Source organism: Plectropomus leopardus, chromosome 22, assembly GCF_008729295.1.
Source record: "Plectropomus leopardus isolate mb chromosome 22, YSFRI_Pleo_2.0, whole genome shotgun sequence".
NCBI lineage: Eukaryota > Metazoa > Chordata > Actinopteri > Perciformes > Serranidae > Plectropomus > Plectropomus leopardus.
In genome coordinates, this window is record NC_056484.1 from 19,347,410 (window position 1) to 19,365,412 (window position 18,003).

At 39.8% G+C, this 18,003-nt stretch overlaps 3 protein-coding genes across 5 annotated transcripts in view; 1 reads left to right on the forward strand and 2 right to left on the reverse strand.

Moving 5' to 3' along the window:
- Positions 1-1,981: 1,981 nt before the first annotated feature.
- med21 (mediator complex subunit 21) lies at positions 1,982-7,796 on the reverse strand. The gene is made up of 4 exons (XM_042511577.1): positions 7,706-7,796; positions 7,232-7,346; positions 6,125-6,225; positions 1,982-2,640 (listed from the first exon to the last, which is right to left on the reverse strand). The coding sequence occupies exons 1-4, from the start codon at positions 7,745-7,747 to the stop codon at positions 2,461-2,463; spliced, it is 438 nt and encodes a 145-aa protein (XP_042367511.1). The 5' UTR covers positions 7,748-7,796; the 3' UTR covers positions 1,982-2,460.
- A 66-nt stretch (positions 7,797-7,862) lies between these two features.
- fgfr1op2 (FGFR1 oncogene partner 2) lies at positions 7,863-11,415 on the forward strand. Of its 2 annotated transcripts, none has more exons than XM_042511576.1 (6): positions 7,863-8,112; positions 9,475-9,611; positions 9,741-9,858; positions 10,065-10,207; positions 10,330-10,443; positions 10,936-11,415. In XM_042511576.1, exons 1-6 carry the CDS (start codon positions 8,088-8,090, stop codon positions 11,071-11,073), a joined length of 675 nt encoding a protein of 224 aa, XP_042367510.1. In that variant the 5' UTR covers positions 7,863-8,087; the 3' UTR covers positions 11,074-11,415. The 2 variants fall into 2 exon arrangements, with proteins under 2 accessions (XP_042367510.1, XP_042367509.1); XM_042511575.1 differs by lacking the exon at positions 7,863-8,112 and adding an exon at positions 8,524-8,581.
- Positions 11,416-15,057: 3,642 nt separating this feature from the next.
- gas2l3 (growth arrest-specific 2 like 3) overlaps positions 15,058-18,003 on the reverse strand; it is a 31,868-nt gene continuing 28,922 nt past the window's right edge. For both annotated transcript variants that reach the window (XM_042511236.1, XM_042511237.1), the window contains exon 9: positions 15,058-17,363. In XM_042511236.1, coding sequence (XP_042367170.1) covers positions 15,984-17,363 — 1,380 coding nt within the window. In that variant the 3' untranslated portion in view covers positions 15,058-15,983. The remainder of the gene's footprint in view (positions 17,364-18,003) is intronic.

Genomic DNA, 18,003 nt, shown 5'->3' on the forward strand with positions numbered 1-18,003 from the left:
ACTGACAATACAGGAGATAAGACACTATAAAGATAAGATAAAAATGAAATCATGATAGTGTTACAGACAGACCACAGCTATACTCAAGGAATAATTTAAGAGATGTTTGTTTCAAGGTAAGATCTGAAACCTTTGGTGTAACATTTCAGGTTGACTGCAGCTTGTTTGTCCAAAAAACACTTTGTTTAAACTAGACACTGCAGATTATGTTTTCACACTAAACCGACTGTTTTCCTCTAATCATTCCAGCAAGGACACTTATAAATGTGTTCACCCAATCTGGAATCTTTCATTTCCTTGTTCACACGTGTCTATATGCCAAAGGTCTATAGGACAAAGAACAGGTGTCAGTGGTAAAAAAATAAAAAATAAAAATAAAAATAAAAGTGTAATTGCGAATGAAATAAAACATAACGTAACTGTAACACCAACAACAAACCTGTGATGACCAAAACACAGTGAAAAGCAGTGTAGGCTGCCATAAATCTCCTTTTTTGGATGGTCTGAGTGATTGTACTGTGACAGCCATGATGTCAACATACACAGAGGTGGGTGTTTCCAGCTAACACGTCTGCGGGTTGTGTCCAGCAGACAAGGCTGTTTTTATATTTCTTGCATCAATGGGGCCCACTGAGCAGTGACACAGCACCTATATTTAGATTTGGGCTATAAACTCTCTGGCCTGCAGCCTGGGCTTCGTAAGGTTCAGTGTGAAACGGACTCAGACCACTGAGCCATGTTTTGATTTGAATGACGTCAATTTTTTTAAAAAACATTTTAAATATTTTCTATTATTTATGTTTCATTTTTTATTAAATTCAAACAAGAAAAAAGTGAAATCAACACAAATAAATACCCAGGCTAACAAACATTTATAACAGCCCAAATTAACAATAAAATATTACGGTGTGTGCTCATAAGTTTGCAAATTCAACTTCTCTCTCAGTCTCTTTTTTTTTTGCTGCCTAGATTTGGATGCAAATTTTGTTCCAATAGATTCGGTGTTGCCTACAGGAAAAAAAAAGCCAGTTTGGGATACCATGGGTACTCTTAGGCTACTTGGGTTTTAGAAAACAGCAACTTACAATACAAAATAGTATTTTTCTTATTTTTAGAGACTTCAGCTTAAGCAATTTCAGTGCCAGTTTTACCAAAAAAAAAAAAAAAAAAAAAAGCACAAAGGGAACCCCAAGAACTCATCTAAAATGTTTTGGTCTTTCTTGCCACTTGGAATTGTCAGATTTCCTATAATGAATCTTAAATTATCTTAAATTCCCAAATTAAACTATGTTTAAATCATTAGCATCTCACTTCCTTATTTAACGCCACAGCAGCTTGCCCCCTTTTTTCCCATGGTATTTTCTAAGGACTTACGAAATCTCCAACGTTATGAGAAAACTAAAACCAGAGCGTAGTTCCTGAAATCATGTTTGGACATTTTTGAGTTGCTGCACCAGCATGTTAAAAAGCAGAAGTGTGGACACATTGAAAATGACATCATTTTCGCAGAATTCAACAACAGGAACGAGTGAATCATCATTCGATCATTTTGTTGAGTTCACGTGTTCTGCTGAGTCATGTTTTATCATGGTTTGTTTGATTCTTTGACGAGATATGTGTAGCTGTTATAATGATACACTAATCGTTTAGGATTGATAGTGTGCAGTAAGGCATTACTGCCAAGTGGACGTTTGTGCCAAATTGAAAGAAATTCCCTCAATGCATTCTTGAGATATTGTGTTCGCGAAAAGGGAGAAAAAAGTAATTTTTCAGACCAGTACAACATTGTTTGTGGGTATTAATTGTAATAATAAACTCCTCTTTTTGTGAAGATAAAAATAATTCTTCAAATTGTTTTCCAAGACAAACATCTTAAAACCATTTTTTTCAAAGAAAAAAAATCAGCATTAAAAATACAAATAGTTTGAACAAATGAAATCTCTGAAGTGTTTGTTCAAATTTTATTTAAAAAAAACCTTAGAGTTGCAGTGAGTTGAATGAGTTTGTAACTTGAGAAGAAGTTGTGTGTTGACTGTTGAGATTTTTTTTGGTGAAGACACTCCAAAATGAGAATTTCAATTAATTCATTCATAAATATCTACAAAAACAGACTTATATACAACATAGACATAAAACATAAAGACATAACAGAGGGACCATTCACACATTCTGACAGATCGTCTTTTTGACCATACAGAAGTGTTTTCCCAAACTTTTTGTATCAGCAGAAAGGTAAATTTACAAGTCAGTGTGTCTCTGCCTTGATTGCAGCAATTACTACAACAATAAACCTGCAATTAAGCAAACAATTGATGTTTCATTGACCGTATGGCACCTAACATTTCCCTCAGACACATTCAGCATGTTTTGCGGATGTTTTGAGGCTTGCAGCTGATGTCAGAGGGTAAGAATAAAGCCTCAAAATGAGTGACTGAAAACTGTCCAGAGCTGTACTGCGGGTCAGGATTCGGCTGGTGAGGGCTGGCTCGGTGCTCCGTTGCGGGTGCGGAGCTGAGACTGGGCGATGTCAGCCAGCGCGCTCTGGATCTTCTCCAGCAGCATATCCCCGCGGTAAACCACCTCCTCCAGACGGGCTGCAGCTTCATGGTTCTCCTCCTCCAGCTGCCGTAGACTGGCCGCCTGAAGAGAGGTCGCAGCCAATCAAAGTCAATGAATGGAGGCGGTGTTTTCTGTGTTTATGTGCAGCTGATGACTGATGTGAGAGTGTTATGTATTTTGATGTATGCAAATGAAGTTGTGGTGCAACTAAGTCTTTAAAATGAGCCACGCAAAAGCAAACAGGACAAACTGTGAGCTTCAGCCTATACACTAATAAAAACACATCCTTCATTCTGAAACCTCATTATCTATGACAGCAGGATCAGTGCCTGAGGACCCCTTCCTCTCCTTATGAACAGCCAAACTCCATGTTAAGTCTTTAACCCTTTAGAACTTGGAATGACCTGGATCTGTTTTGTTGACGCCTTCCACAAACATCTGAACATCTGGGACCTGAGAAATTTGGTGAGGTTTCTTTCAAAGACTTGGGAAAAAAGGCAATGGGCAACTTGGCAGGCAAGAGACAAAAACAAATTATAAAGGGTGACAGGAAATTGACTATATACTGATATATAAATATATGATTTGAAAAAAAAATGGGGAAATGTCCAGGAAACTATATTCATAATTCGATTTTTTCGAATTTTTGGGCCATTTCTTGTTAAGAAAATAAGGCACTGTTTCACTGATCACTAGATGTGAAAACGCTGCCAGCTAGCTGTAACTGATTGGTGACAAACTGAAGGCTAAGGATGGAAAATACATCATTTGTCTTTTCAGTCAAAAAAAATTAGAAAAAAGAAGAAGAAGAAAAAAGAGTTTCCCAGGATGTTTAGCGGTTGATGATCTCACTTCCATACTTATGAGTTCATCTGAACCACAGGCATCTTTGGGTTTTGTGTCAACAGCGCTTATGAGCTTTAGCCGTGTGATGTTACTGCAGGTACGGCTGTCATGATGAGGGAATTTCCCCTGCAACAATTTAGGTAGTTTCAGCAGTGCGATATGTGGTATTGGCTCTTTTGTTGTTGTAAATTACTCATTTTTTTCTAGATTAGTGCAGTATAAATAAGCTTTATTGTTTGGCTATTAATAAGGTTTATTATTACTTTTTAAATGACAAAGTTGTGGTGTGTTGCACAAAGCAGATCGACCCAAAACTGGGTTCTACTCTTTCTTTCCCCCTCTGTAGTATTTTAAGTCAGAGAGGAAAAACAAGTGTTCTCCTCCAGCTAACAGGCACTGTATGTGAAACACAGTTATGAAATAATTATTAGGATCAATGAATTTTTAATAACTTAAACTGAACAGCAAATCTTTGATCCATGTTGCTCATAAAAGGACTTTTAACAGTATAAAGTGTCTGCAGGCTACAGCACGGCAAAGTAGGATAAAACAACAATAAACACAATAAAACAGATTTTAAAAAAGAAAGCATTTAACTCCATAGCTTAGGCCTAATTCCAAAGTTATGCAAGAAGCATAAATATAAAGTAAATAATTTGACCAAATCAACAAAATCGGACAGAACCTTCCATTTGAAAAGCGCCTCTGGTGTGAAGACGTGCAGAGGGTCGCAGCTGGAACCCAGTGGACCCCGGTTGAACCCGGTTGAACCCGGTTGAACCCGGCTGAACCCGGTGGAACCCAAAATCTCTGACACGTTGACACCGTTCTAATACAAATGTAATGAAGTGTGTAAAACCAGAGGGGCTTATCCGCATGCTAAAAACAAAAAAAGTGAACATAGCAGTAGTGGCAGCAGCTTGCCCTCCTCTATGATTGGCTTGGCACTGTTTTTCAATATTTTGAATATCGCAAAAACCGTCTTCTTTTATATATTTTCCCAAACTAAAACATACCCTAACAATGCTAAAATCCATAATCATTGGAGCTATAGGCTTTACATTTTAATCATTACTTTGTACTGAAATTGTTAATTGACAGGCCCTGAGTTAATGACATGGAGATATTACAGTTTCAAGGCTGCAAGACATTTGATATGTGACATTAAAATCTTTACAGGCCTAAAGACATAAAGACATTCTGACATGTCACAGTCGGTAAAGCACAAATGTAGATAACTAAATGAATGATGACTGAATTTCCTTCTGCTTCAGGTTCAGGATCCTGGCTTTGTGAATGCTGGCTCACGCTGTCGTGGCGTTAACAGAGCAGTGCCGTTGTTAACGTCATTAGTAACACCTGTGCATTTCTGTTAATAACAAGCCAAGTATCACACTGGATTGATACGCGGAATTGACTTTGACACCATTTAATTTTTTGGATGCCATGTGAGGTCTTGTCACCAAACACCATTTGTGTCACACTTTCATCCCACGAAATACACAGACAACTGTGATTTTTGAATACATATAGATTCACTGTGCAGTTATTTCCAGCACTCATGTAAGCAATTCAATTAGCTGCAGTTCTCTTCTAATACAGGAAACCATGCAGTCGATACAAGACCTATATTACCATGTGCTGAAAATGATCTGACCCTACCTTTGTATGTACTTACAGAAAGAGGTAGTTCTAGTTTTCAGCTTTGGTTTAGTTCCTAGTTATGATTTTAGTAATTTGTGTACTTACTAATGTTACTTTCACATCTCCTTATGTTTTTTTCGGTTTTTTTTATAATTCATATTTGTCATGGCTGGAAGTTCCCACTGGGTTTTATAAAATACTCTTTTTTTCGATCTTCATCTATCTAAAAATGTATTGGTTTGTCTTTCTGCTGGTCCAATTAACTCACCAACTCTGGTTTGGTTAAAATTAACTCTTCATTCACCCAATTAGATGTGCTGGCTCTACACACTCAAATATTATTTTAATGGAATTTGGTGGGTTTGGCGATAGTAAGTTTGTGCTTTGTCCAGGGGTCAAGGCTGAAAAAATATCAAAGTAACCCTTTAACTTTTGAGTAATGTTATTTAGAAAAGAAGTTAAGAATCATTATCATCCTTATTAATTATATACAGGTACTTAAAATAACATGTTTTGGAGTTAAATCTAGTGAAAAACATCACATTTCAAACATTTCAAAACTACCGTACATAGAAAGTCATAATTAATTTTATTCTGCTTCTGGATATACTTATACCACTTGTTTAACAGGTTAACTAGTCTTCTGATAAAGTTGTTGCATCTGAATTTCAGCGCTATTATCAAGAATTTCATTTGCCCTTCAACGACTGAAGTTCATTTTCAGATTCTACACCGATTTCACTTTTACTTAAATGATCGAACATTAAATGATGGAGTAAACAATCATTTTGTACGTGTGGGAATATGATTTGAGAGAGGAATAAATGCAGCATATATTAAGCTGATTGATTAGTGTACCCGAGCGTATCTTTGCAGCCTTTGGGCTTCTTGCAGTTAATAACCAAAAGAGTGACCTGAAAACTGACAATAATCAAAATGTAGAGAGAAGCTGTTCGAGCGTTCACCTGGCTCCCTCTGCTGACCAAAAGCTAGAAATACTAACTGAGCTTTAGGATGTGTTTATGATGGATGTGCGACTGAAATGCATGTCTGTGATACTTGCGAATGTGCTGACCTGCAGAGCTGCCGTGGACTCCTCACTGGGCAGAGAGTCGATTAGTACATCCACATCTTTGGCTGTTCGGGCGATCAGGGCTGCAAATAGCTGGGCATATTCTGAGTACACACGAAAAGAATCATAATGTTAAACAAATCACGTTTTTATGTGCAGTGGATTTATCACCTCTGACCCAATTTAACTGGACTGTCACATGAATCATGTCAACCAGAAAGTGTTGAAAAGCAAGATACCGTAAAACTTCAAATAATAGCCCAGGCTATTATGTGCTTAAATAACTGAACCCAACAGTTTTATACTTGGGACAGGCGTCTATATGGGACAGGCTTTTAATTACTTTCACACTAAACTGTTGCTCAGCAAAGATGGTAAATACAATCAATTTATTTATTTAACCCTTTCAAACCTGGGCAAATTGGCTTTCTTTCTTTCTTGGGAAGAAAGCTATAAAGCAAAAAAAAAAAGAAATGGCTCAAGTACAAGAAAATTACCCTAAAATTTGCTAAAAATAAATAAATAAATACATTAAAAAACAACAACAAAAAAGTACCTGTACCTGAAAAAAATCTTAAAAAGTATAATTCTGTAAAATAATCTTAAATAGATAATTATTCATATTTTTCACTGGACATTTTTTCCATCGCTTTTTAAAAACTAGTTTTCTACATCTAATTATCTCTTGTGTCTCTCTTGTTTGCTATGCTGGTAATTTTATCTCCTTTGGTGCTCATAGTGTCAGTAAAAATAAATAATTGACTGGATTTTGAGTAATCTTACCAAGCAAACATTGTGAGTAGCAAGTCCATATTGACAAAAGTTTAGACATATGTCCATACTGACGTGTGATCTCCAGTTAACTCCAGCGAGTAGCCAACAACCCGATTTTATACATCACAATAACTTCTATAAACATGATCTACATGAATCAGACCTCGCTTCTGATTAAGACAGGTTTTTATTTGTCAAAATGTGCAGCCACAGTGGGCTGGTAAAAAGGACAAAGCCTTTATTTGAGACTAGGCTTTTATTTAAAGTTTTATGGTTTATCAAATATGAAGAGGAGAAGTAAATAATAAAGTTGAGGAGCAAGCACAAATAAATTACCTTCCGTTGGGTTTGCTGGCTGATCTCTGTTGATAGCAGTCTGGATGTTACTGAAGGAGGCAGGAGGTGCACATTGTTGCAGGACGCCGATTGCATTGCAAAACTGATCTGCAAGCTGAACAAACAAAACAACACCGTTAGGATCACACTTTCTTTCAAGCAGGGAGCCATATAATCTTTGACCATGCCAGGGGGACATATATTTAAGATGCAGTACTAAATATGAGTCAAACTGAGGTTCCAACACTATAATACTGTACCAAATGTTTCTGTGTGCAGTTTAACATAAAGCTAAACTTGTTCGTGGTACAGGCCCCTGCTCGTTAGCTACACAGTGATGTAGCGGTGTAAACAAGTTACTGAAAAATATATAGTTACTGTTTCGCGTTAGCTACCACCTTCAGATGTTATAACCAGTCAAAATATCGTTACTTTTCGTCAGTTTTCGTTTAAAATCGCACAAATTTGCCTTACCGAGTTGACAGCGTCTTGTAGCTGCGTTAGCCTGTCCGCCATGTTTACTGTAATTCACCAAAATCACGCTGTCACTGTCGCGAGAATGTCCTCATATCAAAACTTCGCGGGATTTGGACGGTATCTTGTAGAGTATCTTTGGTTAGCTTAACATCGATTAGGTTAGCTGTAGCCACTTAAATCGTCTCAAGACTGACTTTATAGTTAATGATTGTTTAAATCAAGTTTATAGCTCATGTCTGCTGATATCTCCTTGTGTTTTAAAAAGCAATAGCGCTTTATCGTAACCTCTACTTGTTGCCTCTTCATGGAGACTAGTGTTAGCCTGTAGCTAGCATTAGCTACTAAACATCAACAGGAAGTATAAACTGGCTAAACACAAATGTCTTGCACTTTGAGTTCTCCAAGTAAGTAACATTTTCTTATTTAATTAACATCTTAATGTTATTAAGTTAAGGGCTGTTTTGAAGTCAAGTCTAATTGTTATGGCATGCTTGTAATATGAGCCCTAAGTGGATTTGCATGACAGTTTAAAGGTGGTTAGCAAGTAAGCTAATAAGTTAGCAAAGACTTTTTGTGCTGTTGGTAATATAATGTTACTCCTCATCGGTTACCGTTAACTAAAGAAGAAAAAATGATCGCGTAGTTGCCTTTACTGCAGCCTAGATAAATATGGCGCGCCTGTAACTACAAATATCATTCACAACAAGATAATGTTAGCTCGAGCTAATTAGCTGACAGAGCAGCTGTCATCCAAGTTGTTAGGAGAAGGAGGGGGCAGGGTCAGCAACGAGCTAAATCCACGGTGCTTTAGGTCATCTCTCTTAAAAATCATGTCTTTCTACTTCATTCTGGTCACCGTACTGAGAAATTTCTGTAAGTTTTATTCATGTATTTACACATGGGGGCTTCAGTTTCAGGTTGTATGACCTTCCACTTGAGATCAGGAAAGTAATGAGTAGATTGATAACAAGCACTAATTTGCTTTATCTGGCCCAGTTCATTACCTGAGATAAAAGCCGAATTAAAATGCAAAGTACAGACTTGTAAATGCAACAGCAAGGGCTTGGCAAGTTATATTAATGTATTGTATTATATTTATTAGAAACATTCCATACTGTACTATATTATTCCACAATACATCTGATATTCAGCATAACTGCTGTACTATACTATGCAATTACTGGTAATAATACTATAAATTTTATCATTACAATTATTATATATACCATTACCTTACAATACCGAATCTGAAACCTCAACTTGTGTTTCAGCTGATACCAAGTACTGATACAATACCGTTGCGTTATTAATAAAATAATTATTAAAAATAAATAAATAAAAACATACATAACAACAGCTGTATACTATTTACCCATACCAAGAAACTACATTTTAAAAAGACAAAGGGAAGGCCTTTTAAAGTAAGTATCTAGATAACAGTGCTCCAGAGATAAAAAGTAAAATATAGTAAATAGAGTACTTTGACCTCTGCGTGACATTGCACACATAGTGAATAACAATAAATAATGTGGTATCAGATCGGTACATAAACTTGATTAAATTTGGTTACTTACTGATACACGATCCAGCATTTTAGGCAGAATTGGAGGCATATCAGATACTGGTATGGATATTGAAAAAACTCTACTAAATTGCAGCATTATCCAATAATAAAGTAAGGCATCCACCCTCATCTTATCAAAACTATGACACTGCAGTCATTAAACCTTTATAATTTCTGGTAATGATGACTTTAACTTCCTCAGGCATGAATTGTACCTTGGAGAAGGTCCTGGCAGATGCCAAATCTTTAGTGGAGAGGCTTCGTAACCATGACAACGCTGCTGAGATGTTAATCGAACAGACGACATCACTCAACAAACGAGTGGAGGCCATGCAACAGGTATGATGTCACAATATGGTGCTGCCATTTCATGATGTACTTTTTTATTCTTTAGTATTTATGGGCCATCTAAGACTTTAGACTGAAGACTTTCAGTTGTTTTAATGGGAGTCGGTTTCTTGTTGGCAGTACCAGGAGGAGATCGACTCATTAAACCAGGTAGCGCGACATCGTCCTCGTTCCAGTCTGGTCCTGGGAATCCAACAGGAAAACCGACAGATCAGAGAGCTCCAGCAGGAAAACAAAGGTAGGCACTTAATAAGTTATATGTGTATGATATTAATATATTATACTAATATTGGGGTGGCTGCTTTGTGGTCCATTTTGAGGGAAACTTGACAAAGGAAATCAGTATTGTTTAATCCATCACACATCCACTGAGAGACAACATAAAGCTGACAGATGTTCTTGTGGACGTTTTCTGTAGTTTTGTCTCCTTCACTGTCTCTGCAGAGCTACGGACGTCATTAGAAGAACACCAGTCTGCGTTAGAGCTCATCATGACCAAATACAGGGAGCAGGTGTTTCGTCTCCTCATGGCCAGCAAGAGGGACGACCCCGCCATTGTGACACAGCTAAAGGAGCAACACACCACGGTAAAAACAAACAAAAAAAAAATGCATAAAGGATGTCATAATAGTTCCAAGTATTTTAATATGTATTTTTCCCAACTTCCACTGCCTTTTATGTCTAAATTTGTTTTTTTGGTGTTTTGTAGGAAATGCAAGCACACATAGACAAGATCAATGAGATGGCCTCTGTGATGAGGAAGGCGATAGAGGTGGACGAGGGACGAGTATGTGAAGACGAGGAGAGGATTAAACAGCTAGAGGTATAAAAAAAAAAAAATGACGTTGTCCCACATGTACTTCCAATCACTGTCCAAATAATATTATAGTGGAGGTACTAGAGACTTGAATTTAAACGTGACAGAAAAATCCTAAGGGACTGTTCTTTATTTATTAGAGGAAGGGGGTGGCCGGGGTATTTCATTTTGTTTTCCTGAAGCTATAAATATTTTACCTTGAATCTTCCTGAGTCACAGGGGAGAGATGCATGGCTCTCCCTCAACTATAAATAACCACATTTTTTACATTTACATCAAAGGTAGCTATTAGAGCCAAAGCAACAAGCAAGAAGCACACACCAAAATTCAAATCCACCTGACAAATCACATCATCACACAAGCTGTGCACGCACCTCTGCAGAATATGAGTGCATGACTTGTCCTGTAACATAACACCAACAAAATGTATTTAAAGCCGACATCATGCACATGCACACTACATTATGCATTTAACAGCTGTACATTTCTGTATTCTAGCTGGAGAACACCGGACTCCGAGAGCTGCTGGGAATCAGTCGCGAGGCTTTCCTGGTTCTAAAGAGAGAAGACGCATCAGAAAGCACGTCACTGTCGCCGTTGCTGACCAGCGCCGATGTCAGCTTACGGAAAAGCTAGAGAGTCCCCGGTGACTGCCCGCCCCCTTCTCCCCGCCGCTGCCTCTACTGTGTACAGTCTGTTGCACCATACCACCTCATCTGTCACCCTACGGATTCTTTCAACAGCCCTCTCCCTCCTCGTGGAGCATTTCCAGCATGATGCTGCAGAGCTGCATCCTACAAGCCGTGTGATCACACATCTTTGACATTTTCTTTTTTTTTTTTTTTTTTTTTTTTTTTGTTGGTACTTCTGTTGTTTGCTAATTTTGCCAGCATGCATGAGTCTGTGGTGCCTGCAAGGTTTTATTGTGTGAATGGGTAAAAGAAGGGCTTGAGTTAAAATAAATCTCTAAACGTGAAATTGTCTCTGCTCAGTCGATACGTTTTAACTTTCAAATGTAATATCCCTGTTTGTGGTTCTGTTTGGCGGCCCTTGTGGGTACTTATCTTCTCCTTTTCACTATTCATGTTATTAGAGCATCCTGCTTTTAAGCTCCAGCAGCTTAAAAGCAGAAATAGAAACATTATTCAACAAATAGGATCTGGTGTAATATCCAACTACCTCTTCTGCTGCAGAAATTTGGGTCCATCCCTAAAAAGCACTATACAGTGCACTGCCCCTGCACCTTCATAGGGGGTAGCTATTGTATGGGCTTCTTTGCTTGGGGCCTCTCAGAGTGTAGGATCGCCACTGCAAAGAGCTTCCACTCTATCACTGTTTCCAAGATCAAAACACATTATTTTGAAGCCTTATTGAAGTTTATTATAGATGACATGATGTCATTATAAAAGACAACTTAACCTTTTATGAACTGACATCAGTACATAGATCTAAATGAAGTAAGAGGATCCTAAAATGTCTGTTTTCAATCATATTTAGTTGTTGCTGGGTAGTCATTCATCTCTACTATAGTTATTTTATAGAAATGTTAAGTAATAATACTAATTATGAAAACATTGCAGTGTATCAGAGACATTTACACTATAAAATTGTCTGGATGTGGTGATGCTGCTGGTGTCGGCTGCCTGACCTGCAGCCGGATTCAAACATACAGTAAATCCATACTGCTACACCACTGCATTAAGTTGTATTAAGTCTGTTGTTTCATTCTACTCCATGTAAAGCATCACTTTACAAACTAACTTTATTTAATATAAATAAGACCTGCATTTAGTTTGTAACAATATTTAACAGTAATATTCACTAACTACAACAACAACAATGATAACAGCAGTTTCTCAGAGACCACAAATAATTGTCTAAATTTACACGCTTCAGATTAGAAGGCTCTTCTCCAGCAGCTGCTGGGAGCTTCTGCAAAAGTCACCTGAGTGCATCTGGACCGTTATAGAGGACATTAGCTGATTACTGCACAGGTAAAAACATGAACCTGCAGCAGACAGTGTAGGACAAACACCTGCTGCGATGCATCAATTATTTCTTAGTTGTGATTATTCATTAATAAAATAAAACAGGATGCACCACAATTAAACAGTAACAAATGCCCAATAATATAAGTAATTATTTGTACATATTGGTGATCTAATTTCAGCACATTAATGGGTAGAAAGAGCAGCACTAAGCAGCCAGCAGCAGCAATGAACTATATAAACTACTGGCTTTACATTCAGATGATTCATAAACATTCTTCAATTCTTAGCAGCTATCATAGCATCATTATCTTGCATTATTATCTAGCTTTGCTTGATTCTAACTTAAGATAGCTCGTACGTATGAAACGTCTTCACACAAAACCTTTTATATGTTATAAAAGAAAACATATCTCTGTATTTAGGTCTATTTTTTTCCTTCTCTATTCTTAGTTTTATAAATGGAGCACCTGAAGGTTTAGACCTTTTTTATGAAAAAGAAATGTAACGCCACCAGCAACCCTCCTCCAGCATGTGGCGCTCTAGACGACCTCCTGTATCGCCTCTGCCAAGAGCCGGCCCTGAATACAAGACATATACCAAATGATGTGAACTCAACTGCAACTTCTATAAGTTAATATCCATTTAAGTCCACCACACCTGAATATTAAATGATTTTATCTAAACAGTTTTAATTAGTATATTCATGATTTCTTATTGAGACTGTTGTTGCCTGATGTAAGACAAAATTGTCAACTCAACTGTCACATTTCCATCTTCAGTCAACTCACACCTATTTTTACCATCACGTCAAGTTTTTTTGATTTCTGAAAGTAATACAATATGTTTTACACAAGGGACAGTGTAGGATGCTATGTATGCTGTGTACTTTTGATGGTCTTTGAGATATGAAATTGATTTTGAGCTATCTATCGAGTTTTTCTTGTGATTGAATCGATACGTTTCCAGGTACTATTCCAGGTACATATTTTCAATCCTACAGTTTGTTTGTTTTTTTACTGAGGCACAATTCTTCCTGTCAGTCATGCACAGTCTGTCCTGAGGTCTAATCAGCCAAAATCCAAACCACCTGTGTGGTTTCACCAGGAGCAAGACCTGAAATTGACTTGATTCTCCACTCACTTCTTGCCTTTTACGTGCAAATTAACAGTAGTTCCAGTCATTAGTATGTCACTTGTTAATTGTGATTTATAATGTTTGGCATAATCACTGCATATTACTAATCACCCGTGTTGCTTTGTTGCCTGTTTTTTTCCCCAAAGTCTGAATACTTTGAGGGATCAGTGAGGTATCCAGGCTAAGAGAGTTTTAAAGCTTTAGAGGAGAAACAAATCCACAAAAACATAGGGGGCTACAACGTGCAACAGTGTAACGTGTTCAAGGGAAACTTTGGGATTTCTGGACTCTATTTTCCCATGGTTTTGTGTGTAAGAGGCGAGACAGACTGCAATGTAATCCCTATGAGCAATTGTGCACCGCCAAAAAATGTGTTTGTTTTTCACCAACAGGCTCAGATAATTAGAAGTGTCTTACAACAGTATGGAAAGGATCCCTACAGAGAAATGAAACATTTTTCTTTACCTGTCGCTGATCCAGACCATTTGTCAGTGTGTGTGACGAAGTCTTAATCAAGGAATAGTCCCACTCTAAAATCTGACTTTTAAAAGTAACTAAACCCCTCACTTTTGGTTTGAGTGTCTTTGAAATGTGAAAAAAATCTAAATAAAAATGGGAAGGGCTGGGAGGGGGACTAGGACATGCCTAGTCACCCAACTGTGCCGCCTCTCGATCCACAGCACCTCCCTGCCCCCCCGCACACACAAAGTAGTCGGTTGGTTTGAGGGCAGCAACAGGGGGCTCTGTTGGTGATTGAAGCAGGCTCCCGCCAATACCAAAATTCAATATAGCCGGATTTCAACCTTTAGAGGGCAGCCACTATGTATATTTATACACTATGTGTAATTTTCATACTTTACACTCAAATGTCAGGAGTTGGACCTGAATCTACTAAATTAGCTGGGTAAAACCATCCTGTTGACGTGAGCTCAACCTTCGGTTTCTCTCGCCGTATCAGTCTGGACTTGCTGCCACCCCAAACACTTTCCAGAGCACAAAATCCAGCCAAATGCCCCTAGTGGTTACACTGCAGCCTGTTTTGCTGCTTCTGCTAAAGCAGTCTATCTCAATACTGGAACAATAAAAAAAAAAATGTTGTTTCCGTTAGTAACTTAGGCACAAAACCAGAGGATTTTCGGATCCAGGTTTAAAAGTACAACATTTTCTCTTCATGAAGACAAAAGTGAGATTGCCAAGATGATCTTTAAAACACTTGTCCATTTATTAATCAAAATGACAAAAGGTAGCTGGAACAAGAGACACAATCGACAGAATCAACATTCAAATCCTGACAAAACACGGCGGTTTCTGTAAAGTGCCAAACAAGAAAAAAAAAAGCCTCACTGATAATATATATATATATATATACACTGTATACACTCACACATACACAAACACCACATAGAAAACTAGATTTTTAAAACACACAAACATTAGAAACAATATAAAAACACATCTATGCCAAGAAGATTCTGCTCTAAAAGTTGTCAAAAAAAAAAAAAAGAGGCGTTTTGATCAGTAGTTCATCTACAACTCGGGCTTCTTTTCTTGGAGAAACCAAAGTCGTGAGTGCTCGTACACACTGTGCAATTTTCATCAGTAAAAACCATTAACCCCCCCCACACCACCCCCAGCACCCCCGAGCATCTAATACATTCTAATGCCGCTCAGAAACTAGAGATTTCTGATGAAGGCACACGACAGGAAGGTTCATCCTGAAGACGCTTTGGCGCCATCGAGACAAACCTCCCACCTAGATATCATTTGTACAAAAATCAGACAAGTGTTACGTCTGACTATCCACCAGCGGAAAGTACGTTCTCACTGGGGAGAGAAATATATCAGAAACCATGATTTGTGTTCCAGTTTTATCACTGAACTCCAACTTTGGTAACCTGTGGGAGAAAACAGGACTCCGGAGCTGCTTCGCTATGGATAAAAACTGATCCTGTAAATGTTCACCTAAGTGCGTTTTACTAAATCATGGCTGTATCCTGTATTGTTTTATTACGCTAAAAAAAGCTTTGAGGTTAGTGTTTGAACATGATTTTCTATAAAATTAGATCCTTGTTCTGTAAAAGTCTTGTACATGTAACCAAAGTAAAAATGTAAACATTGTGCAAGTTTTAGTGTTAACCAGGTTAGCTGAACTCTCAAAAAAAGACCATTAAATCACCATAAAGACAAGAGACATACAAAGCATGACATCTTTGACCCTTTTGGATTAAAAAAAAATAAAACACTATTAAATAATGTACAAAAATCAACAAAAATTAATTTGAAGACAAAAATAACTGGTCAAAAACGAGAAGCTTTTTAACGGATTAGTGATTAAAAAATAGAGTCTGAGTTCCAACAAGTGCTGCTTTTTGATAAGAAGCTGTGTGTGACCAGCCGGCTGGCTTTGGCGGGACCGTCTCGTTACGTCCTCTGCCTCCTCCGACTGTTCATTTCAAAATAAGGGTCCTCACTTTTGCTCTTGTACTGTGGGATCCTCTTAGTGATGCTGGGCTCGGTTTTGACCGCTTTGATGTTGGGGCTGGTTTTTAGCGGGGCCAGAGCTTTTCCTGTAGTCGCCTCGGGTTTTAGGGTTGATTTCGCATTGACGGGGTTAACGGCGGCTGCTTGCTTTTGCCCCGCCCTCTGAGCTGTGGCTGGTGTTTTCTGATTGGCTTTGCTGGAGGGAGAAGGGCCTGTGTTGCCCCCTGGGACCCGCCCGGGGACAGCAGCAGTGCTGCGTGGAGGGGCAGCAGCCGCCGCCGCTGTTTTTGTCGGGGCCGGCCCCTTGGCTTTGGCTGTGACCTCTTTGCCCTTTGGCAGGGAGCTGGTAGGTTTTGGCAGCGCCGGGGAGGCTGTCCGTGAGCTGGGGGTGGGGGTGCGTGTTTGGGGAGTTGGCGTCGCTGCAGCTCTTGTGGCCGTCCGCGCCCGTCTCGCTGCCTCTAGACGGAGGCGCGAGGCTGGGGAGCCGGGACGGCGCTGTGCAAGGCGAGTGCGCTGGCTGGCACCCGTTGGGGGCCGGGTGTCTTTAGGGGTAGGTGCCCGTACTGGTGCAGTGACGGGACGAGGCACAGAAGTAGCGATGGGGGAGGTGCAGGGGCTGGAGGGTTTAGGGCACTTGGAAGACGGCTCGGGGCAGACGGGGCTCCTGGGCTGAGCGAGGGGGCCGCGTGGTGAGGGTTTGAGCTTCAGTTTGGAGGCGGAGCTTGGATCTGTGGGGGCAGGTGATGGAGCTGAGGATGGGGTCAGAGCTCTGCGGAGGAGCTGCGCACCCTGACACCCTGGGCTGGGAGACTGTTTTGAGGAGCTTCCCACAGGTGTGGCAGGCAGAGAGGAGGAGCCTTTGGTGGTGATGGGGAGGGGCAGCTGGGTGGGCTTCCTGGGAGAAGAAGGCGTCGCCTGCAGGTTCTTCTTTGGGGCTTGGGCAGCACCCTTTCTGGGCAATGTGGGCGTGCAGGCCGGGGAGGCGGCGTAGGACCGACACGTCTGACCTGCGCCATTCGCAGATGTTGGCTTACAGGCGGAGCTGGAGGAAGAGGAAGATGATGATGTGGAGGAGGAGGGGGAGGATGGGGAAGACATGAGGTTGTGGACAGCGGCGGGGGGGCCCAGGGCGGGGGGGGGGGGCGGAGCTGCATTGCCATGGTGACCTCCCAGGCCGGGCGGGCCTTTCTGAAAGGCCAGGATCTTCTGCTCCAGTGTGGTGAACTGCAGCACGCGCAGAGGGTCGTATTTCATCAGGAAACCACGCAGAGTGTCCCAACCGCCGCCGACACGCACCATCACATGTTTCCCATGCAGCATCTGTGGAGAGAAATCAATCAGTTGGTAAATATATTTTATCCTACAGCTTAAGGCAAGTGGGATTTTTTGCTGACGTTTGATTCCTTGTCCAGACAATCTGGTACAGTTGCTTTACCCTGTCTATATGGACTTCTGTGAATAATCGCGATTTCAAAAATTAGTGGTTTGACAGCCCTACTAAAAACCAAACCTTCAACCGCCAAAATCTAATGAAGTCATTCTTAAATTTACATGGATGTTTGTGCCAAACTTGAGAAATATCCCTAAAGACATCCCTGTGATATCACATTCCCCAGAATGGGATGGACAGATTGCCACTAAAAACAAAATGCCTCCAGCGCAGAGACATAGAACCAACAGTGGTCAAAAATCAGCAGTGACATATTCCCTCCCAAAATAGCTGCTGCAGGTCTATAAATGCGCCTGTCTTTCCTGAGGCTTGGCACCACGGACAGCAGAGTAATTATGATGTAATCGTCTAATGCCGTCCTCCGCTAACGGGTAACAAGCTTACATGTGTCCAATCACAGCCTCCAGTGATGGAGTGAAGACACATCCTACATGCCAGAGCTTACACACAAACACTGGCAGCAGATTGTGTTGACAGAACGGATCCCGCCACGCATCTAAATAGGATATA

Bases quoted from the DNA above. Each gene is read 5' to 3' on its own strand.
- med21 (XM_042511577.1), bottom strand. From the start codon at position 7,747: ATGGCGGACAGGCTAACGCAGCTACAAGACGCTGTCAACTCG. The intron at 7,347-7,705 runs GTAAGGCAAATT...TTGTTTGTTCAG, and splicing joins TACAAGACGCTGTCAACTCG to CTTGCAGATCAGTTTTGCAA. The intron at 2,641-6,124 runs GTCAGCACATTC...ACCTCTCTTCAG, and splicing joins AGTCCACGGCAGCTCTGCAG to GCGGCCAGTCTACGGCAGCT.
- fgfr1op2 (XM_042511575.1), top strand. From the start codon at position 8,539: ATGTCTTTCTACTTCATTCTGGTCACCGTACTGAGAAATTTCT. The intron at 9,859-10,064 runs GTAGGCACTTAA...CTGTCTCTGCAG, and splicing joins GCTCCAGCAGGAAAACAAAG to AGCTACGGACGTCATTAGAA. The intron at 10,208-10,329 runs GTAAAAACAAAC...GGTGTTTTGTAG, and splicing joins TAAAGGAGCAACACACCACG to GAAATGCAAGCACACATAGA.